Here is a 24952-nt window from a genome sequence, read left to right on the forward strand (position 1 = left end):
ATTTTATATATAGTAGTGTGTATCTGTTAATCCCAAACTCCTAATTTATCCCTCCCTTCTCCCCCTTTCCCCTTTGGTAACCATAAGTTTGTTTTCTATGTCTGTGGGTCTGTTTCTGTTTCGTAAATAAGTTCATTTGTATCACTTTTTTAGATTCCACATGTAAGTGATATCATATATTTGTCTTTGATTACTTCACTTCATATAATAATCTCTGTATCCATCCATATTGCTGCAAATGACATTATTTCATTCATTTTTATGGCTAAGTAATATTTCATTATATATAATTAATATGTATATTAATATATATTCCATATAAAATGGAATATATGTGTGTGTATATATATACACATATACACATACACATATATACACACATATACATATGTGTGTGTGTATATATATACACACACCACATCTTCTTTATCCATTCCTCTGTCAGTGGACACTTAGGTTACTTCCATATTTTGGCTATTGTAAATAGTGCTGCTATGAGCATTGGGGTACATGTACCTTTTCAAACTACAGTTTTAATCTTTTCTGGATACATGCCCAGGAGTGGGATTGCTGGATCATATGATAACTTTATTTTTACTCTTTAAGGAACCTCCGTACTGTTATCCATAGTGGCTGCATCAATTTACACTCCCATCAATAGTGTAGGAAGGTCCCCTTTTCTCCATACCCTCTCCAGTGTTTATTGTTTGTAGACTTTTTGGTGATGGCCATTCGGACTGGTGTGAGGTGATACCTCATTGTAGTTTTGATTTGCATTTCTCTAATAATTAGCCATATTGAGCATCTTTTCATGTGCATGTTGAACATGATTCAGTTTTAAATAATTATTGTAACATGTAATTTGTAGAATAATAGTAACTCCTTTTAGATAACTCCTTAAATTTTATGTAACATATTACACTTATATTTTTAGAGTCTCTGAAATTAAAGCCAGAAACTGGTAAAATAAATTACTTCACTTTCTGTATTATAAAATATGAAACACTCTGATAGTCAAAATAGTGAAGGTAGTAGGCATAGAAAACTTAAAAATCCAAGTTTAGGTCACTATAAATATAAGCTTTTTTGGATTACTGTATTGGTTTCTAACCTGAGTACTAAAGCTCTATGTTTGGTGTGAATAGTTTACAAAAATATGAAAGTGTATATGTATTGACATGACATCATATACCTGTGCAGCATAGAAATATATAGGGGAGTAGTCAAAGTCCTGTCCAAAATTGTTAGTAATATTGCTAAGCTTAAGTTTGGGAAGATGTTGCTATAAATCATATGCCCATACTGGTTGCCAAAGAATCACTTATTTCCCTGAGTAAACACTAAGCATGGAATTAAGTTGTTGTGAGCCAGCTTCCTTACTGATGTCTATATTGTTTTAATGAAATTATAGACTTACAGGTAAGAGATATCCTCTCCTAGACAGTATAAATATTATGTGAATGCTATTGAAAATGGATACATTTTAAAATAACATATTATTTTGGTTGTTTGAATTATTTATTATTTAGCCTTGTACTGGTATTTTTTACATTAATGTTTGTGTTAAGTTATTTCATTTTAAATCTTCCCAGAAAACTCTTTCTTCCCCAAAATAAAACATTATATTTATTCAGAGTTTGCAGATAAGAGTTAATATTTGTCACATAATGTGTTTTTGCTTTTTCAACCAGGAAAAGTAAAAAACTGGTTTTGCTAGGAATTTGGTATATTTTAGGATCAGACTATGTAAAAGTAGTTTTATTAACAAATTCATTTGTTCCTTAGTCTTGGGTTGTTGACATTTGAGAAGTGGTTTTCTTCCTTGTATTGTAAACTATTTTTGATTTTAAGATCTTAGTATTAGGTACTCACTAATCACAATTATTTTAAAATGCCTTATGTAATCAGTTACATATTAGTCAGTGTTTGTGTACTCATGCTTTTTGATATTGAGATACTATAGTTCTTCCCTCTTCCTTTTCTTCCCTCCTACACTCCCTATAATGTCACAATTGGATCAAAATCCTTGTTTTCAGTTAATATTAGAGATCTTAAAAACAAGGTAGTAGACCATCTTTATTGGTCAGGACTGTTTTTAAAATACCAAAGAACTCCTGTTCTATTTTACATGTTTTACTGTCTTTGAGAAGCTTCTTGGAGCATATGATATGAACCAAATTATTTAAAAGCATAAAACCATCCGCTGATTTATAATGGAAAAGAAGAATGCTGTTTAAAAAAATGGGAGACACAGGGAAAGAGGATATATATGTATTTGTTAACTTCATATTTTATATATGTTACTAATTCCAAGTAGCTCTCTTTTTAATGCAAAGTTTCCAAACTTCCTTCTGTAGTGTGCTGTCAGGAAATTCTATAGCTGCTATAAAAGCATTTTACAGGGCTCCCAGATTGATTTAATCAGTAGTCTCTTGTAGTAAGTTGAAGCAAATTTATATAGCTCCACGACCTAAAATATCCCTGCTAGAATTGATTTTTCCAGGATTGAAGGTAACATCATATTGGAGATTTGGATTGACTCTCAACAGTACCTAGAAAACTGTTGTCAGAATACACAGGTTTTCTAAGGACTTTTTCAGATCTGATAATAATAGATTATAAATAATCAAATCATATTATATTTGAAGTTTGACAAAGAGCAAAAGAGTACTCAGTTTTCTTCCTATGCATATCAAAGTATCGCAGCCTTAGAATAGTGGACAAAATAACACGCTTAAGGCACCGGGAGTTCAGAGATGTTTACTTTTCCAACTATAGAAAGGAGTGTCTCCTTTTCTCTTACAGGTTTCTGTTAGAAGAGTCTATTTAAAGTAAACTGTATTTTGGCTTCCAACTTCAGTGTTAGAATTTCAGAATATAAAATCCTTCTGTTAGACATCTGTTATTAGTTCTATCTTTAGCCCCAAACAATCTTAAATACGTATTGCACAGCTGTGTTTCAAATACATACATTTTATGGAGAATTTGGAGACAGTGTTTTCTTTGTCCCAGGAAAAGTTTGAAGTTAATTCATGAAGAAAGAACTACTGTTGCTAGAGCATTACAAACTATTGTCATTAATTTTTCAGTGATTCTGCCTCTTTCAGGAAAAATGTATTTTCTGGATTCTACTTTACTGGGATGATCTGTAGTAACTATGTTTGGCTAACTATAGCTTGACAAGATGTATGAAGAGACCAGGACTTTGAATTAAACCCATCTTCAAGGTCGGGTCAGTTACTGAGAAGAGGGATGCCCAATGAACTGTAGTTGGTAACTTTGGGGAAGTCCAGGAAGAGCATTTCATAGAGGTATGACACCAACAAATGGGAATTCAGGCAGGCATTTATTTTCAGGGTGGATAATGTAAGGGAAAACTCAAGAGAGTCTTGTAGGTTATCAAAATCAGGCGTGTGGAAATGTGAGTGCAAATATGGAAGTGAGGCTTGGCTTGGCTTGTATTCTCAGTGTGGGAAAATGGCAAGAATGAGGCGTGGCCCTGATGATTGAGCGATAATGTGTGGCAAAACTGGTTCTTGAACACAAGAAAAAGGAAGAGTCCAATTCCCAGAACTAGAGTACAAGCTGGTAACCAGTCTTTAAGAGCAAGGCAGGAACTTGAGCCTGAGAACTGAGGCCCAGATCATAGCTAGGTTAACAGCAAGCCTGACTTGATGCCAAATCTCCAAGAATTTGTCTAAAACACATTAAATTCCTACCTAAGTTTAAAATTAGTCTCAACTGTTAGGACATGGTTGACCTTGAAATGTGGATCAAATTGTCTTACCTATAAGGAAAAGAAAGAGTCAGAGACTGGATTATCACAGAGCACTTTACACTCCAGCCTTTACCTACAATAATTGTGTTTCCCTTGGAAGGATTTTAAAATATCAGGATTTTCTAGTAGTATGTATTCCTGTGTAGAATGTGTAAAATTAACCTCTGGGTTTTATGTTAGTGTGTCTAGTCCTAGACAATTTAGTGCAGTCTTCTGTTTTCATTGCTTCGTCTTGGAAAAAGTTGAATTTCTGTTTTTATTGGTAATGCCTGTTTACTTTATCACTAATGCCTGTTTAGTATATATGTCTTTTATGATAATTTTAATTTATCTCTACTTTAGATTGAATATATTATTTCTAAACATTTGTTCTTTAGAAAGAGCAAAATGTGTTCATAGTTAATTGTAGTCTTTAACAGAAAAATTTTGCAATGCTTTTATTTTTTAGTTCCATAAATATACTCACCAGTATTTTATGGTTATTTTAGTCCTCGTGTTTCTCTAGTTATTTTATATCCAGTGTTTATCTACTGTCTTTGTAGAACTAGGAAAATAATTCTTTTACTAGACTCCCTAAGCAATAAGTTTTCCACTGTTTCCTGATATTTAGCTATACCACCAAGTATAGTATCTGTGTGTAGTCTACAATATTAACACCACATATATATTCAGGCATACCAAGTCTAGAATACTTGTTTTGTTCTTAGTGTTTGATAACAGTACAATAAGACCCAGGCAAGAGAGAAACTTGATCTGGGCTGTGCACTTTAGAGGACACTGTACATCACAAACAAATAAAATAAAATGTATTTTAAAAACTCTTGATTTTCCTATCACTCAGGATTTAGCACTTAGCATTGGCATTGTATAACCTGCAATCCTAGACATCCATTTTTGTTATTATGTATTAGTTACCTATTGCTATGTAACAGATTGCTCCATGTTAGCAGTTTAAAACAATAATAATAAATATATATTATTTCTTATAGTTTCTGTGGGTCAGGAATTTGGGAGTGGCTTATTTGGGTGGGTCTAGCTTAGGGTTTCATATGAGGTTACAGTCAAGATTTTGGGCAGAACTGCAGTCATCTGAAGGCTTGACTGGGGCTGATCTGCTATTAAGGTGGCTCACTTACTGGCTGTTGGGAAGTCTCATTTCCTCCCCATGGGGAACTCTCCACATTGCAACCTGAGTGTCTTCACAGCATAGCTGTTGACTTCCACCAGAGCAAGTGGTCCATGGGAGCAAAGTGAAAGGTATAGTGCCTTTTATGACCTAGCCTAAGAAGTCACATTCTGTTACTATACTTTAGTTAGTCACATAGGCCAGCCAGGAGTCAAAATGGGGGGTCACTACACAAGGGCATTAATACCAGGTAGTGAGAATCATGAGGGTCCATCTTTGAGGCTGGCTACGAAAGTATTTTAATAATGTTCAAGGCTCAGAGAAATTCTTCTCCACATCTCTTTCTTATAACGTCACATCTGAATACCATGAAGTTTTGAGGCTGGTACCACTGCCAACATTAGAGACAGAAACTGCTTGAGATTGTGATGAGGACTGAGCAGGCAGTAGAAGCACTTCGGTTGAGGAAAGATGAATTTACTTATCTAATTCTCCTTTTAATATGAATGCAATAGGCTCTTGTATAATGAAGTACTGCTTCAAGTAATGCAAACTTTCTATTTTCTTACTTCTCTTTGTGTTCTTTGTGTTTGGCTTCAGAGGTAGTAGAACTAGTGCAATATTTGCAATAGTTGAGACTGAGAAATTCCCAGAGACTGAGAAACATTTTGTATTATTAAACAATTCATATTACTCTTAAATTTTGTATATCATAAGTATAGAAACAAAATTCATGAAGCATGATAAAAATTGTTTATGTAGGCAGCTAGATGGATAGGAAATTGTAGAATTATGCAGTTTTAAAAAGATATTTAATTAGATTACAGTAAAAATGTTAAAGTAAATATAAAATTTTAAATTTATTTAACTAATATTGATTATTCATTGATTATAATTTTCAATAGAGAATTAAAAGCAGTAGAAAATCTTCAAAAAGATTATTTCCTTAAATTCTTAAAATCTAGAAACAGTGTGAGTACTCTTACATTGAGCATTACCACATAGTAAATTCTGCAAATAGGACTTTATTTAAAGGAGATTTAATTACCAATTATATTAGTTTTCTATCTGTTGCTACATAACAAATACCACAAACTTAGAAGCTTAAAATACACCCATTAATAAACCTCATAGTTTTCATCAGTCAGCAGTCCAGATACTACTTAACTAGGTCTTCTGCAGTCAAAGTGTCAGCTGCTGCATTATCATCTGGACGCTTGACTGGGGAAGAGTTCACTTCCAAGCTCATTCAGGTTGTGAGAAGAATTCATTTCCTTGAGGTTGTAGAACTAAGAGGCGCTGGCTCTTTGCTGGCTTTTGGCTATAGCCCAACTTCAGGTCCTATGGACTGTCCACAGTTCTAGAGGTCACTCACAGTTCCCTGCTGTGTGGCCTCTCCAACACAGCTGCTTATTTTATCAAACTCAGGAAGACTCTAGCTCCAGGCTGCTAAGATGGACTCTTATATAGTATAACATAATCACATCATTGGCATCCCATTACCTTTGCTCTATTCTATTTGTTAGAAGAAGCAAGTCATAGTCCCACCACACACAAAGGGAGGGTATCATACAAAGATGTCGGCAACAGGAATCATTAGGAGTCACCTCAAAATCTGTCCACTACATTGATCAAACAGTGGAAATGAGTAAGAAAATTATTCATAACTTGAAGAGATCAAGTGAAATCCCTGAAATGTCGTATTCTTTACAAAATAAAATTTTACAACTGATCAAAACAATGAAAATGTAAAAAAGAGAATTATGTTCACAGAAGTTAACAATGCAACTCTGGCATGCCATTTATTTGTTTATTTGTTTGTTATTGAAGTATAGTTGACACAACATACAGTGTTGTGTTAGTTTCAGGTTTATAGCAAAGTGAATCAGTTATACGTACACATATATCCACTCTTTTTTAGATGTAATGGCCCATATAGGCCATTACATAGTATTGAGTAGAGTTCCCTGTGCTATACAGTAGGTCTTTATTAATGATCTATTTTATATATAGTAGTGTGTATATGTCAGTCCCAGTCTCCCAGTTTAGCCCTCCCCTCTTTCCACTGGTAACCATAAGTTTGTTTTCTATATCTGTAACTTGATTTCTGTTTTGTAAATAAGTTCATGTGTACCATTTTCTTAGATTTCACATATAAGTGATATCATATGATATTTGTCTTTCTCTGTCTGACTTACTTCACTCAGTATGACAGAGAAGGTGATTATTACATTCATGAAATTGGCAAGTTGGGCAAAAAGGGCAAAAACTCAAGCTTTCCTATGGATGATTATCCTGGAAAATGGCCATTATATCCTTTGGTAGTAGGAGGATATTTCTAAGAGAACACAGTTTGATTAAATTAGGGGTTATAATTTTCCACTAAGTAAATATGAGAGAAAATTTAGTATTTCATTTTGCAACAAATTCTTTCAAGTGGAGAAAGAAATTGTAGAAACTGTGTCATTTGTATTCCAAGTTCGAAGGCAGAGTGTTTTGTCACTACTCTTCCATATTTCACAACCAACATTTAAGATCATTTTTTTTACAATGAAGATATATGGTTGCAAATACTTAGGTTTATTTTATTAAAGGAATTCAGAGCTTTACCTGCAGTAAAAAAAAAAAAAATGCATATAGTTGCCAAAATTGAAATAACAACTGAATAACATTGTACAAGCAGTGACATATTTAACAATATAAAACATTGGCATGATTTTCTTCAAAAGAAAATATATGTTCAATATGTAGCCAAATATAATGATGCTTTTTATGGAATTAACTGTACTATATTTCATGAAACAAGAAAATGTAGGAATTATTTCAAATATTGATGACACGATGGTCAACATGTAAGATGGGTTAAAACAAAAAGATATCTCTATCTAGAATAGAGAGTTAACAATGAACTGCTTAATGCATAGTAAAGTGAGAGGAGAAATAATACATAAAAAATGTTAAAGTAGGTGTATTCTCAGTTCAACTAAATTGTTTCGGGGGCAAAGTGAAGTTGAACAGCTAATATTTATTATATGTATTATTGAACTACCAAAAGAATAGGAAGTTGAAATCAATAAGTACTTATTTTGTTGTTTTTATGCTGGTTGTAGAAAATACAGGCTTTGTGATAAGTGGAGAACTAATCACAGTTCTCTCCCTTCTCCTAGCAGGGAGAAATCACTAGTTGTGTGGGATGCTGAACTGGAGAGCAGCTCCTCCCCCCAGCCCCCGACTGGGGGGCCAGTCGGTCCCAAAAAGCACATCCTCTAGGCAATCCTGAGTGAGTCCCCAAAGATGTTTTCAGCACTCCCACTCCTTGTTCAGACCAATTGTTTCCTTGTTTTTTGAGAAAAACTTTATTAAGATGTAATGTACATACCATAAAATTCACCCCTTTAAAGTGTACAATTCAGTGGTTATTAGTATATTCATAGACTTGTACAGCCATTGCACTAATTTTAGAACATTTTCATCACCTCAGAAAGAAACCCAATATTGTAAGCAGTCACTCTCCAATTCTTCACCACATTACCAGGCCTCAACAACCACTAATCTACTTTCTATCTCCATAGATTTGCCTATTTTGAACATTTCACATTAATGGAATCATGTAGTATGTCCCCCATTCTCTATTATTTCACTGGGGTTTCTGGAAAACCTACTTATGATCCATCTAAAAAATCAATCATCTCTTATGTTTCAGATTTATTACAGTATTTTTCTTCTACTTTTTCCATTACCTGTGTATCACAAATACTTTCAAATACCCATAATAATTCATACTGAATGGAATGATGTATTGCAGATTTGTGAGCTTATGGTCAACAGGATTTGACTTCCAAGGACAATGAGAGCAAAATGCCTGCCTGAATTTCAACTGACTTTGAAGGGGGTATGGCTGCAATATGTTTGACTATACAGATGGTTTTTGCATTATCCTCTGATTACAAAATAAGAAAAACCACTCCTAGTACGAGTTAACTATGTCTTAGAAACATCATATCTTTTTTTCCATTGTTAAACCATCTTTTCAACTTAGCCCATTCGTGTTTATACTAGTGAACGAGTGATTATTGGCAGTCTGTTGAACACATAATATTTAATACTGACTTGCCTAAATAAAAGATTATAAAAATCTAATAATGTACTTTATTTTGTTAGCCTTAAAAGTTTTTAAAACTGAGTGTTGTCAAAGTGTTCATAATAAGTATTATAAAGAATTTTGTAAAGTAGCCTTTTAAAAAGGGAGCTTTGAAGTTGATAAACTCAATGGTAAATCTCTCGAGAAAAACTTTGATTATATAAAGCAAGAATAACTGAGTAATTGAGTTATTTTACAATAGAATTTATAATGAGGAAGTGTGTTAATTTACTGTCCTTCACAGTTTTACTGTAGAATTCTCAATAGACCTTTGGGAAGCTTATATTTCAATCTCACTGCATTTTGTATTTACAATATTTATGTGCATTTTCCCTTTTCTTAAATGATGTTTTTACATGTTGTATTGTATCTTGGAATGATGAGTTAAAGTATTTAATATAGCATGGTAGAACGAGCACTGACTCTGCAATCAGACTGCCTGCATTCAAAGCTCAGTCCCACCCAACATTAGTGGGTGCAAGTGACTTAACCTCTCTGTGCTTTAACTTCTTCAACTATGAAGTGAGGATATTAGTACTCATTGATTTGACCTACTGTGAAGATGAAATGAAGTAGTGTATATATAATAATGTGTATAAATCCTTTAGCCAAGGTAAGTGTGCTAAGCATATGCTAAATATTAATAGTCATTTCATTCTCTGTGGTGTGTGTATAGGAACAGCATGAAATAGTGCGCAAAATTAATGGATTGGTCCGCTGGAAATCTTGGTTCTGTTTCATCTCATTCAGTGATTCTTTACATAATGGATAGCAAATTTCTATTTTCTCCAGCTTAACTTTCTGTATATATTGAGTGGCATGTAAAATAATTTTATAAACTATAGAAATAGTGTACTTAAAATCAATTAAGTGTTATGTAAAACAAATACACATTTTTGTTGCACTATAATTTATAGGTTAGGAAATAAATATTTCCTATTACTAAGTTCCTTATCAGAAAACACAGCAAAAATGAATTCTTTATCTATTTTGGCTTTAATAGCATTTCTTTCTTTTTTCTTTGGGCCAGGGTTTTCCAGGTGACTTTGGAGACAGAGGCCCTGCAGGTCCTGATGGCAGTCCTGTGAGTAAATTGTGATGGTCCACCCTTGCAGTCTAACATCACTCAAGACTTCATAGCAACTGTACTTGCCATTCTCATTATCACATTCCTGACAAGCACTCTTGGCCAGAGAGTTTTGATACCACTGAGCACATTCCACTTTGTGGTTTTACAGCATGGGAAATAAGGCAAAAGTGTTATAAATTCTGTTTTGAGAGATAATCATTAAAATTAATTATTTTGACCATGTTAAACATGACTGATTATTTAAAATATTAGAAGTATGCAATCACGATACTGACTTGTATATTTGTGGGGAAGGGCATGGGGAAAAAAGCCTTTCATGTACATCAAGGTACTAACAAGCCTCATGTAAAAATTGTGCATTTGGTGATTGCTCTTTTGGACTCAAACCTGTCATTGATCTACCTTACTTTTCAGTATTTTCTAGAGAAGTCTTTTGGGGGGATTGTTTAGATATCTATGTTCAGATTAGGGAGTTAAAATTCTAAAATTAGTTTAATTATAGTATCAAAGGATGATGATGGAATGCTGTTTTTTGACACTAGGCAGAAATGTCTTTACTTTTTACCCTCAAAAAATGGCTATCCCCCAATATATGTCATGTACACATTCTTTTCATAAGATTTTTAAGGTGAATTAGAATCAACTACTAAATCCTTGGATCATAAATTAGGAATAGTTCCTATATTTAGACTATGTAAATTATTAGCATTTATGCTTAAAATAAAGTGTTTGAAAATAGTTTTTTTTATTTTTTTCTAAATTATAACTGTATTAGTTTATTCAGTGAATTTAGCAAAAGTTTTATTTGTTATAAGGCTTGGAAAATAAAATAAGAGTAGAACTGATTTCCAAACAAATTGTTAAAAAGTTGAATCATGTCTTAAGTAGAATGTTTACCATCTTATTCTTGCCCATCATTCTGGGGAGCTTCCCATTTCAGGCATAATAAAGTAAAGCATTGTTTACATTTTTTCTTTAATACCATCTATGTCCTTGCATACCTAGTGTGAAGCCATCTTACTTAATGTTTTGTCAGTTAAATATACATGAAGTTTGTTAGGGTTGGACTCCTAACAATATTTAAAAATTTTCTCTTTGAAGTCTGCTGCTTATATTTAAAATATAATACTTCTGGAAGAGCATTTGGAGTCTTCTTTAGAATGCAAGAATAAATTGGATATTTTCAGTTTATTGGTTTATTATTCTCTATATTTTATACCGTACTTTTGTTTCAAAACAGAATTTGAAATGCAAAAATAAAGGGAGGGTGTATTCTTATACTTTGTACCCTGTAAATGACGTAACTCTGGCATGGAGTAGATTAGGAATTATCACAAAGACTGTAATGATGATTCTAAGACTGTCACAAAGACCCATCATGAATCAACTGGAAAAATTAATATAGATAATTTAAAATCTCATACAAATAATTTAACAAGGTTGGTAATTTCTTACATTTGTATAGTACTTTAAGAAAATTTTCAAAAGCTCATATATATATATATTAGAGTTTTATTATTAACTGTAATAATATATATATTACAGTTTTAATTCTTTACAAAATGAAAACAAATATTACTATTTCAGTTTCATAAATGAGAAATTTAGAGAATTTAAGTAATGTACTTCAAAAGAGCTGATAGTGTTTTAAATCATCTGAAAATGTTCTTCTCACCTGACATGCTGACCACTTGTCTTTTCATACTACATATAGGCTAATTATGTTTATAATGCTGATTATTAATGGGATTCACTTCCTTTATTAGATACATAGGAGACACAGAGAAATCTATATCCTAGGCTAGGTGGTAGTCCTAGTATCTAAAAGCATGAAGCCAGGGCCACTTTTAAAGAATGTAAGCTGCCACCAGAGGTTTGCACTTCTTAGGAGGATGCATAACAGTAGGGAAGTTGCAGAAGTTAGCTAAAAGAAGGTAAATTTTGATATATGTTTTCCTAGAAATTTTTGTCTTCATCTTTAGAAAATACCCTCAGTAGTTTGGAATCATATTTAACCAATTTTGCATATTTCTCTTACTTAGGGACTTGTAGGTAGCATTGGTCCTCCGGGATTTCCTGGGCTTAGAGTGAGTATCAGATATCATCCTTATCAAATATTTTTGTGTGTATTTATATTTGTTAGATGTGTTTTTAAAACTTTACAAAAATGAACAGTTTTAGTGTCATTGTTGAATATCAACCTTGCTCACATGTATTTCTCCACCAGATATGCAAATTAGACCAGTAGTATGAATTTAAAAATTAATTATACTTTAGGATACACTGAAATAACAAATTTCTACAGGTTGATGTGTATGTGTATTTGTCTTAAGGATACTTAATCAAGACTCAGTTTCTCCAGAAGTGTAAGACATAGAATAGCCACTTCTTTCCTTTGAGACAGTCTTTCATACCATCTGGTCTAGAGAAGCAGATAGGTCTAAACAAAAGCACATGATAACAGTAGGCTTTATGAAATAAAATTGAATAAATGGTTAGGAAAACCATCCTGGACAAAAGGTAGGAGCTGGACTTCACCAGTGCCATTAAACATTTTAATACCTAACTTATTCATTGTACTTAAAAAAAGTGACTATATTATTTGTTCACTTAATCAGTTTTTATACAGTGAATTCAACTCTTGAGTTTCACTGAAGTTTCTGATGTCAGCAAAGTACAGTTTAAAAGCAATTCTGTGGAGGCCAAAACAATGTAGTCCAGATATGTAGCTCTCTGATAAATTTTTGATTATTCATTGGAGTAAACAGACTGTTACTTTTGATATATCTTCATAAATATATTTCTCTCATCCAAGATTCTGGTTCATGACAGGAAGTAAATTACAGATATTTTAGATAAATTTAGAGCCATATGCTTTAACATTGAGCTAGCTAAAGATAAGATTGACGTACTTTTATGACATGTAAGGAGCCTAATGAAAATAGAATCTTTAAACTATTTCTATTCATCTAAAAGTAGGGCATGACCATTGGCTGAGGTAGGATTTTCTTTAAAAATCAATTTAGGGCTTCCCTGGTGGCACAGAGGTTAAGAACCCACCTGCCAATGCAGGGGACACGGGTTCGAGCCCTGGTCCGGGAAGATTCCACATGCCACGGAGCAACTAAGCCCGTGTGCCACAACTACTGAGCTTGCGCTCTAGAGCCCACAAGCCACAACTACTGATCCTGCGTGCCACAACTACAGAAGCCCACGCACCTAGAGCCTGTGCTCCACAGCAAGAGAAGCCACCACAATGAGAGGCCCACGCACCGCAACGAAGAGTAGCCTCTGCTCACCGCAACTAGAGAAAGCCCGCGCACAGCCAACAAAGACCCAACGCAGCCAAAAATTTTTTTAAAAATTAATTAATTAATTTAAAAAATCAATTTAGAGCTTGCTCTATTATGTGAAGTAGGTAATTAAGACTCTAGAGTTTTGTGCCATAAATTATAGCTATGGTATTTTTAGCTTGAACTTGAACACAGGTCCTCTGACTCCAAATTTAATGTTGTTTCCCCACCTTAACTGCCCCAAGTCAGAAGGTGGCAGCTAGGCCAAAGGAGTAAGTCAGGAGTTCAGTTATTGGAACTGTGGTAAAAATCATCATGAACTGTGGTAAAAATGGTAAAAATCAACACGATTTAACTTGCCCATTTGAGATGGCAAGAATATAGAATAAAGAGTTAAGGAACCTGAGTAAGTCTAGGACATTTAAAGTTTTCTCTTTCATGATAATATTAGTATAGTAATTATAATAAAATCAGCAATAACAGCTCACTTTCATTTAGTATTTTCTATGTGCTAGTCACATGGGTTAGGTCATTTAATTCTCAGAACAACCTAAGACCACTTAGATTATAAACGTTGAGCCCGGATTTGAAGCCAGATGACGTACATCCAGAGTCCAAAATTCTCTCTATTGTGCTATACCACCTCCTTAAAACCTACAATACCTTAAAATATATACTATCTTAAGAGATTTCTTTAGACGTCATGAGAAGCTCTATGCGAAGGTGGAACCCAAAGAACCAACTTTTTTTCTCTGAACTTAGAATAGGGCTAAACCTGTAAGTGGTAGTCACTGGTCCTATCAGTGGGGAGAGACAGGAAGTAGGGGAAGAGAATTGGACCCCAAAGATACTCTTTGTGCATTCTTGATTTAACCTATTAGCATTAAATTGGTTAGCTCCAAAGTTCTGTTATTATGCTTAAGATCAAGACCAAAATTCTTAACATGGTGGTTCTTCTCTGCATCTTGAGAACATACTCTGTGCACTAGCAAAGCTGTTTGTTCTCAGATGTCATGCAGCCTCCCTACTACATGGCCTTTGCACCTGTTTGTCTACCTGAAACACTTTACCTTTACTTTTCTGACTAATATTTAACTCTTACTCATCTTTCAGTGCCAGGACTTAAAACAGTTTCTGACACATAATAATGCTCAGTAAAAATGGGCTTTCTGTCCTTTCCCTTTCTCCACTCACTCTTTGGTAGGTGCGCAGAGATTCTACAGAAATGAAAATGGCTAATGAAACTAACAGTCATTTTTGTAGTCATCATCTCTTCTGCAGTGACATAGATGGTACTTTATACTTTTCAAAGTACTTTCACATGTGTATCTCATTTGTAAAGTAGGTAGAGCAGGTATTATTACTTCCTCTATTCGACATTTATTAAAAATTTTAATCAAAATAATGTGAGCACCTACTGTGTATCAAATGCTGAATTAGATGCTAGACCTAAAATTACAAATTAAGATTTCTGTTTTGGGCAGCTTTATAATCTAATGGCAATATCATACAATATGATTACTGCTATAATGGACTAAAGTAAAGCCACTGAGAATGGAGCAATTTGTGTTATAGCAGAAAGTCAGAATACGCTTCACAAAGGAGGTGTCTTTTAAGCTGTTCTGAAGATTATATATGAGTGGTGGTGGACTGGAAAAGGGAAAAGGGCTCTTAGGCAGAAGAACGCTGTATTCAAATGCACAGAAGAGGGGGAAACTGGAATGTTTGGGAAATGAAAAGAGGAGTAGCAGCATGGCAGCCTAGGAAGTATGGGGTGATGGGAGCAGAATGGAAGGAGATGAGGTCTTGTAGACAATTGAGAAAGATTATGTGAACTTTTGTGTTTCCTAGTAAACAGCTTATCTGTTTGCCCAGAACTACAGCCTTTGCTTTATCTCTCAGGTGTTCCATTCCAGCAGGTATAGTTTCTGACAAGAGATGATACAGCTTTCTTTAAATTATTTTTTTCCATGCAGTTGATTCTTATTCTCATTTCGTTTCTTAATTAGTGACAGTGATTATCGCCTGTGAGTGGGTGGGAATGGTTGAAAAGCCCAATATGGAATTCAGTCTTTTCCACTATGTGTTCACTCATGCACTGTGATTGGCCAGTGGCTGCTGTTTTGCACAAAGAACCTCTCCTTGGGTCTCTCTGTTTCTTTGACTGACTTTGACTCAAAAGTTCTCTGTTAGTTGTCACTGTGTGGGAGGCTTTTTTGCCTCTGTTGCTATATCCCTGACACCCTCAGCTAAACTCTTACACATGAAATTATTCCTTCTGTCTATTCCATCTTCTTATGGAAGAGAAGTGTGGTAGGTAGGTAGTGCTGAAGGACTTTCAGGTTATCTTTGTGGAACTGAAAACAGCTATTAACCTATCATGGATCACTTTCAGAGGGCTATAGTTTTTTAGGAATAGGATTTTCCATGCAACTTGTGACATGCCACAAAATGTCTTATGTTGCTTGGAAGTTTCTATACCCATACCATTTTACTTTCTAATTCTTCATTTTTCTAAGTCTTTTATAATGAATAATTTTTTATTTAATAGATCTTTCTTGGAGTATAATTGCTTCACAATACTGTGTTAGTTCTGTTGGGGATATCCCCAACAGAATATGGGGATATCCCCATATCCCCTCCCTCTTGAGTCTCCCTCCCACCCTTCCTATCCCACCCCTCTAGGTGATCACAAAGCACTGATCTGATCTCCCTGTGCAATGCTGCTGCTTCCCACTAGCTAACTGTTTTACTTTTGGGAGTGTGTATATGTTGATGTTACACTCACTTCGCCCCAGCTTCTCCCTCCCTCTCCATGTCCTCAAGTCCATTCTCTATCTCTACATCTTTATTCCTGCCCTGCCACTATGTTCATGAGTACCATTTTTTTAATTTTTAGATTACATATGTATGCATTAGCATATGGTATTTGTTTTTCTCTTTCTGACTTAATCACTCTGTATGACAGACTCTAGGTCCATCTACCTCACTACAAATAACTCAGTTTTGTTTCTTTTTATGGCTGAATAATATTCCATTGTATATATGTGCCACATCATTATCCATTCATCTGTTGATAGACATTTAGGTTGCTTCCATGTCCTGGCTATTGTAAGTAGTGCTGCAATGAACATTATGGTACATGTCTCTTTTTGACTTATGGTTTTCTCAGGGTATGCCCAGTAGTGGGATTGCTGGGTCATATGATAGTTCTATTTTTTGGTTTTTGGGGTTTTATTGTTTTTATTTTTTAACATCTTTATTAGAGTATAATTGCTTTAAAATGGTGTGTCAGTTTCTGCTTTATAACAAAGTGCATCAGTTATATATATACATATGTCCCCATATCTCTTCCCTCTTGCGTCTCCCTCCCTCCCACCCTCCCTATCCCACCCCTCTAGGTGGTCACAAAGCACCGAGCTGATCTCCCTGTGCTATGCAGCTGGTTCCCACTAGCTATCTGTTTTACGTTTGGTAGTGTATATATGTCCATGCCACTCTCTCACTTTCTCCCAGCTTACCCTTCCCCCTCCCCATATCCTCAAGTCCATTCTCTAGTAGGTCTGCATCTTTATTCCCATCTTGCCTCTAGGTTCTTCTGACCATTTTCTTTTTTTTTCTATTTTTTTAGATTCCATATATATGTGTTAGCATATGGTATTCGTTTTTCTCTTTCTGACTTACTTCACTCTGTATGACAGACTCTAGGTCCATATACCTCACTACAAATAACTCAGTTTTGTTTCTTTTTTATGGCTGAGTAATATTCCATTATATATATGTGCCACATCTTCTTTATCCATTCATCTGTTGATGGACGCTTAGGTTGCTTCCATGTCCTGGCTATTGTAAATAGAGGTGCAATGAACATTTTGGTACATGACTCTTTTTGAATCATGGTTTTCTCAGGGTATATGCCCTGAGAAAGTAGTGGGATTGCTGGGTCATATGGTAGTTCTATTTTTTGTTTTTTAAGGAACCTCCATACTGTTCTCCATAGTGGTTGTATCAATTTACATTCCCACCATCAGTGCAGGAGGGTTCCCCTTTCACCACACCTGCTCCAGCATTTACTGTTTCTAGATTTTTTAATAATGGCCATTCTGACCTGTATGAGGTGATACCTCATTGTAGTTTTGATTTGCATTTTTCTAATAATTAGGGATGTTGAGCATATTTTCATGTGCCTCTTGGCCATCTGTATGTCTTCTTTGGAGAAATGTTTACTTAGATCTTCTGCCCATTTTTTACTTGGATTGTTTGTTTTTTTGATACTGAGCTCCATGAGCTCTTTGTATATTTTGGAGATTAATCCTTGGTCCGTTGTTTCATTTGCAAATATTTTCTCCCATTCTGAGGGTTGTCTTTTTCATCTTGTTTACGGTTTCCTTTGCTGTGCAAAAGCTTTTACGTTTCATTAGGTCCCATTTGTTTATTTTTGTTTTTATTTCCATTAGTCTAGGAGCTGGGGCAAAAAGGATCTTGCTGTGTGGTTTATGTCAAAGACTGTTTTTCCTATGTTTTCCTCTAAGAGTTTTATAGTGTCTGACCTTACATTTAGGTCTTTAATCTATTTGGAGTTTATTTTTGTATATGGTCTTAAGGAGTGTTCTAATTTCATTCTTTTACATGTAGCTGTCCAGTTTTCCCAGCACCACTAATTGAAGAGGCTGTCCTTTCTCTACTGTATATTCTTGCCTTCTTTATCAAAAATAAGGTGACCACATGTGCCTGGGTTTATTTCTGGGCTTTCTGTCCTGTAACATTGATCTATATTTCTGGTTTTGTGCCAGTACCATACTGTCTTGATTACTGTAGCTTTTAAGTATAGTTTGCAGTTGGGTAGCCTGATTCCTCCAGCTCTGTTTTTCTTTCTCAAGATTGTTTTGGCTATTTGGGATCTTTTATGTTTCCATAAGAATTGTAAAATTTTTTGTTCTAGTTCTGTCAAGAATGCCATTGGTAGTTTCATAGGGATTGCATTGAATCTGTAGATTGCTTTGGGTGGTATAGTCATTTTCACAATATTGATTCTTCCAGTCTAAGGATGTGGTATATTTCTCCACCTGTTTATGTCATCTTTGATTTCTTTCATCAGTGTTTTATAGTTTTCTGAGTACAAGTCTTTTATCTCCTTAGGTAAGTTTATTCCTAGGTATTTTATTCTTTTTGTTGTGTTGGTAAATGGGATTGTTTCCTTAATTTCTCTTTCTGATTTTTTCGTTGTTAGTGTATAGGAATGCCAGAGATTTCTGTGCATTAATTTTGTGTCCTGCAACCTTACCAAATTCATTTATTAGTTCTAGTAGTTTTCTGGTGGCATCTTTAGGATTTTCTCTGTATAGTATTATGTCATTTGCAAACAGTGACAGTTTTACTTCTTCTTTTCCAATTTGTATTCCTTTTATTTCCTTTTCTTCTCTTATTGCCATGGCTACAGCTTCCAAAACTATGTTGAATAAGAGTGGTGAGAATGGACATCCTTGTCTTGTTCCTTATCTTAGTGGAAATAGTTTTTCACCATTGAGTATGATGCTTGCTGTGGGTTTGTCATATATGGCCTTTATTATGTTGAGGTAGGTTCCCTCTCTGCACATTTTTTGGAGAGTTTTTATCATAAATGGGTGTTGAATTTTGTCAGAAGCTTTTTCTGCATCTATTGAGATGATCATATCGTTTTTATCCTTCAGTTTGTTAATATGGTGTATCACATTGTTTGATTTGTGTATACTGAAGAATCCTTGCATCCCTGGGATAAATCCCACTTGATCATGGTATATGATCCTTTTAATATGTTGTAGGATTCGATTTGCTAGTATTTTGTTGAGGATTTTTGCATCTATGTTCATCAGTCATATTGGTCTATAATTTTCCTTTTTTGTGATACCTTTTTCTGGTTTTGGTATCAGGGTTATGGTGGCTTTGTAGAATGAATTTGGGAGTGTTTCTCCCTCTGCAATTTTTTGGAAGAGTTTGAGAAGGATCGGTGTTAGCTCTTCTCTAAATGTTTGATACAATTCGCCTGTGAAGCCATCTGGTCCTGGACTTTTGTTTGTTGGAAGATTTTAATTACAGTTTTAATTTAATTACTTGTGATAGGTCTTTTTGTGTTTTTTAATTCTTCGTGTTTCTGTCTTGGAAAATTGTACCTTTCCAAGTATTTGTCCATTTCTTCGTGGTTGTCCATTTTATTGGCCTATAGTTGTTTGTAGTAGTCTCTTATCATCCTTTGTATTTCTGTCGTGTCATTTGTGATTTCTCCTTTTTCATTTATAATTTTATTGATTTGCATCCTCTATTTGATGAGTCTGGCTAATGGTTTATCAATTTTGTTTATCTTCTCAAAGAATCAGCTTTTAGTTTTATTGATCGTTGCTATTGTTTTCTTCATTTCTGTTGCATTTATTTCTGCTCTGAAGTTTATGATTTCTTTCCTTCTTCTGACCTTGGGTTTTCCTTGTTCTTCTTTCTCTAGTTGTTTTAAGTGTACAGTTAGATTGTTTATTTGAGATTTTTCTTGTTTCTTGAGGTGAGATTGAATTGCTATAAACTTCCCTCTTAGAGTTGCTTTTGCTGTGTCCCATAGGTTTTGGGTTGTTGTGTTTTCATTATCATTTGTTTCTATGTATTTTTTTAATTTCTTCTTTGTTGTCTTCATTGATCGCTTGGTTATTTAGTAGCACACTGTTTAGCCTCCATGTATTTGTGTTTTTTACAGGTTTTTTTTTTCCTGTAATTGATTTCCAGTCTCATAGCATTGTGGTCAGAAAAGATGCTTGATATGATTTCACTTTTTTTAAATTTTCTGAGGCTTGATTTGTGACCAGCGTGTGGTCTATCCTGGAGAATGTTCTTTGCGCACTTGAGAAAAAAGTGTATTCTGTCACTTTTGGGTGGAATGTTCTATAAGTATCAATTAAATCTATCTGGTTTATTGTGTCATTTAAAGCTTGTGTTTCCTTATTTATCTTCTGTCTGGATGATCTGTCCATTGGTGAAAGTGGGATGTTGTTAAAGTCCCCTACCATTATTGTGTTACTGTCAATTTCTTCTTTCATGTTTGTTAGCATTTGCCTTATGTATTGAGGTGCTCCTATGTTGGGTGCATAAACATTTAGAATTGTTACATCTTCTTCTTGGATTCATGCTTTGATCATTATGTAGTATCCCTCATCTCTTGTAGCAGTCTTTATTTTAAAGTCTGTTTTATCTTATAGGATTATCCCTACTCCAGCTTTCTTTTGATTTCCATTTGCATGGAATATCTTTCTCCATCCCCTCACTTTCAGTCTGTATGTATCCCTAGGTCTGAAGTGGGTCTCTTGTAGACAGCATATATATGGGTCTTGTTTTTGTATCTGTTCAGCCAGTCTGTGTCTTTTGGTTAGAGCATTTAATCCATTTACATTCAAGGTTATTATTCAATATGTATGTTCCTATTACCATTTTCTTAATTTTGGGGGGTTTGTTTTTATGGGTCTTTTTCTTCTGTTGTGTTTCCCTCCTAGAGAAGTTTCTTTAGCATTTGTTGTAAAGCTGGTTTGTTGGTGCTGAATTCTCTTAGCTTTTGCTTGTTTGAAAAGCTATTGATTTCTCTGTCAAATCTGAATGAGATCCTTGCTGGGTAGTGTAATCTTGGTTGTAGGTTTTTCTCTTTCATCATTTTAAGTATGTCCTGCCACTCCCTTCTGACCTGCAGGGTTTCTGCTGAAAAATCAGCTGATAACCTTATGGGGTTTCCTTTGTATGTTGTTTTTTGTTTTCCCCTTGCTACTTTTAATATTTTTTCTTTGAATGTAATTTTTGGTAGTTTGATTAATATGTGTCTTGGTGTGTTTCTCCTGGAGTTTATCCTGTATGGGACTCTCTGCATTTCCTAGACTTGGCTGACTATTTGCTTTCCCATGTTAGGGAAGTTTTCGACTATACTCTCTTCAAATATTTTCTCAGACCCTTTCTTTTTCTCTTCTTCTTCTGCGACCCCTATAATTTGAATGTTTATGCCTTTAGTGTTGTTCCAGAGGTTTCTGAGATTGTCTTCAATTCTTTTCCTTCTTTTTTCTTTGTTCTGCTCATAGGCAGTTATTTCCACGATTTTGCCTTCTAGCTCAGTTATTCGTTCTTCTGCCTCAGTTATTCTGTTATTGATTCCTTCTAGTGTATTTTTCATTTCAGTTATTGTTCATTTCAGTTTTTTCTTTTAGGTCTTCTGGTCTTTGTTAAACATTTCTTGTATTTTCTCGGTACATGCCTCCATTCTATTTCTGAGAGTCTGGATCATCTTTAGTACCATTATTCTGAATTCCTTTTCAGTTAGATTGCCTATTTCCTCTTCATTTATTTGGTCTTGTAGGTTTTTACTTTGCTCCTTCATCTGTGACATATTTTTTTTGCCATCTCATTTTTTTTTTTTTTTTTGGTGAGTTGGATTGTGTTCCTGTCTTACTGGTTGTTTGCCCTGAGTCTTCCAACACTGATGTTTGTGAGCTGTTGGGTAAAACTGGGTATTGGGGCTGAGATGAGGACCTCTGGCAGACCTCACTCCGATGAATATTCCCTGGGGTCTGAGGTTCTCTGTTAGTCCAATGGTTCACACTCAGAGCTCCCATCCCAGGAGCTTCGGCCCAAACCCAGGCTCATGAACCAAGGTCCCACAAGCTGCGAAGGGCAGAAAAAACAAAGTGGGGGAACAATAACAAAGTAAAAAGTAAAATTAGAGTAGGATACTAACAGATATGTTAGAAAGAATATAAAAATAAAAATATACTTGAAACAACAACCAGAAGGTAAAACAGAACCAGAGTAGTAAAAAAAAAAAAAAAAAAAAAAAAGAGGAAAAACAAAGAAAAAAAGATGGAAAAGACATTGGCTATGGATGTTGGAAGACAGGGCCTATGCTTGGGATCCACAGGGCTTAAAAAGGTCCTGTGGGGGAGTGGGGGTGGGGCTTAGGCTCTACAGAACAGAAGGGGCCCAGGCGTGCCTCCTGCCTCTGGTATCAGAGGGTGGGGGACCCCACCTGCAATCCCAGCAGGCTTCCTGGGTTCCAGTGGGTGGGGTGCTCTCCCTCTGCTCCTCTCCTGCTCTTCTGGTCCTGGAGGGCACCTCCTGCTTGCCTTTCCTGCTCTCCCTCCTGTTCCCCGAGGACCCACGTGGCCTGGACCTCCTGTTCTCCCTGGCCTCCCTCCTATGCCCCCAGGAGCAATGAGGCCCACAGGGGGCCTCTGAGGGCATAGGACCTGGCCTTTGAGAGCTGGTCAGACTTCCCCAGCCGATTGGGAAGGGGAAACGCTGTGCATGCTCCCTCCTGATCTGAGCCCCCAAGGGTCCCTCCAGGCATGGGAACCCCTCCCCACTCTCAGCCAACCCTAGAGGCACTGGTCCTTTCCAGCCTCCACTTCTACTGCCCCCTCAGTCCTGCCACATCCTACTGGTTCGCTTGGGGGTTCCACCAATCTCCTTGGACGTCAGGGTCCACCACCAGCGTCCGGCAGGTGCCCTACTTGTGGGGAGACACAACCTCTGTGACTTTGCACACCACCATCTTGACTCCGCCCTGAATATGTTTTTTGATACCTTCTGAAACTTACTATTTTGTGATTTTTCTTTCAGAGCCACTAAAAAGTAAAATAGCATATTGTGCATACAAAGTACATTCATCTGAACATGCCAGACTGTGCACAGTAATATATTTTCTGTAACAAAAATTTAGGATATTGTGTATAGAAAAAACAACAGGACAATAAAGAAATATTTGTTTGTTTTTACGATATTCCTTTCCATTCCTTACATGAATTGTTGCTGTATAATTTCCACACAGAGATGTTTATTGTATTTTTTTAACATCTTTATTGGAGTATAATTGGTTTACAATGTTATGTTAGTTTCTGCTGTATAACAAAGTGAATCAGCTATATGTATACATACATCCGCATATCCCATCTCTCCCACCCTCCCTATGCAACCCCTCTAGGTGGTCAGAGAGCACCTAGCTGATCTCCCTGTGCTATGCGGCTGCTTCCCACTAGGTATCTGATTTACATTTGGTAATATGTATATGTCAGTGCTACTCTCTCACTTTGTCGCAGCTTACCCTTCCCCCTCCCTGTGTCCTCAAGTCCATTCTCTACATCTGCATCTTTATTTCTGTCCTGCCCCGAGGTCCATCAGAACTAATTTTTTTTACATTCCATATATATGTGTTAGCATACTGTATTCGTTTTTCTCTTTCTGACTTACTTCACTCTGTGTGACAGATTCTAGGTCCATCCACATCTCTACAGATGACGTAATTTCGTTCCTTTTTATGGCTGAGTAATATTCCATTGTATGCATGTACCACATCTTTATCCATTCATCTGTTGGACATTTAGGTTGTTTCCATGTCCTGGCTATTGTAAATAGTGCTGCAGTGAACATTGGGGTGCATTTGTCCTTTTGAATTATGTTTTTTTCAGGGTATAGGCCCAGTAGTGGAATTGCTGGGTCATATGGTAGTTCTAGTTTCAGTTTTTTAAGGAACCTTCATACTGTTCTCCATAGAAGCTGTATCAATTTACATTCCCACCAACAGTGCAAGAGAGTTCCCTTTTCTCCACACCCTCTCCAGCATTAACTGTTTGTAGATTTTTTGATGATGGCCATTCTGACCTGTGTGAGGTGATAGCTCATTGTAGTTTTGATTTGCGTTTCTCTAATGGTTAGTGATGTTGAGCATCCTTCATGTGTTTTTTGGCCATCTCTATGCCTTCTTTGGAGAAATGTCTATTTAGGTCTTATGACCATATTTGGATTGGTTTGTTTGTTTTTTGATATTGGTCTGTATGAGCTGCTTGTATATTTTGGAGATTAATCCTTTGTCAGTTGCTTCATTTGAAAATATTTTCTCCCATTCTGAGGGTTGTCTTTTGGTCTTGTTTATGGTTTCCTTTGCTGGCAAAAGCTTTTAAGTTTCATTAGGTCCCATTTGTTTATTTTTGTTTTTATTTCCATTTCTCTAGGAGGTGGGTCAGAAAGGATCTTGTTGTGATTTATGTCATAGAGTGCTCTGCCTATGTTTTCCTCTAAGAGTTTTATAGTGTCTGGCCTTACATTTAGGTCTTTAATCCATTTTGAGTTTATTTTTGTGTATGGTGTTAGGAAGTGTTCTAATTTCATTCTTTTGCATGTAGCTGTCCAGTTTTCTCAGCACCACTTATTGAAGAGGCTGTCTTTTCTCCATTGTATATTCTTGCCTCCTTTATCAAAGATAAAGTGACAGTATGTGCATGGGTTTATCTCTGGGCTTTCTATCCTGTTCCATTGATCTATATTTGTTTTTGTGCCAATACCATACTGTCTTGATTACTGTAAATTTGTAATATAGTCTGAAGTTTGGAAGCCTGATTCCTCCAGCTCCATTTTTCTTTCTCAAGGTTACTTTGGCTCTTCAGGATCTTGTGTGTTTCCATACAAATTGTGAAATTTTTTGTTCTAGCTCTGTGAAAAACGCCACTGGTAGTTTGATAGGGATTGCATTGAATCT

The 24952-nt window shown here is 35.5% G+C and overlaps 1 protein-coding gene across 1 annotated transcript in view; it reads left to right on the plus strand.

The window, feature by feature from the left end:
- Positions 1-24952, plus strand: part of COL24A1 (collagen type XXIV alpha 1 chain) — a gene marked incomplete at both ends in the record, with an annotated part of 398127 nt that overhangs the window by 96510 nt on the left and 276665 nt on the right. Inside the window, 2 exons of the mRNA XM_082834714.1 lie at positions 10076-10129; positions 12178-12222. Of these exons, the coding sequence (XP_082690840.1) occupies positions 10076-10129; positions 12178-12222 (99 nt within the window). The remainder of the gene's footprint in view (positions 1-10075; positions 10130-12177; positions 12223-24952) is intronic.

The sequence above is a fragment of the Leucopleurus acutus genome (genome assembly GCF_964270905.1).
Source record: "Leucopleurus acutus genome assembly, chromosome: 2".
Taxonomy (NCBI): Eukaryota; Metazoa; Chordata; class Mammalia; order Artiodactyla; family Delphinidae; genus Leucopleurus; species Leucopleurus acutus.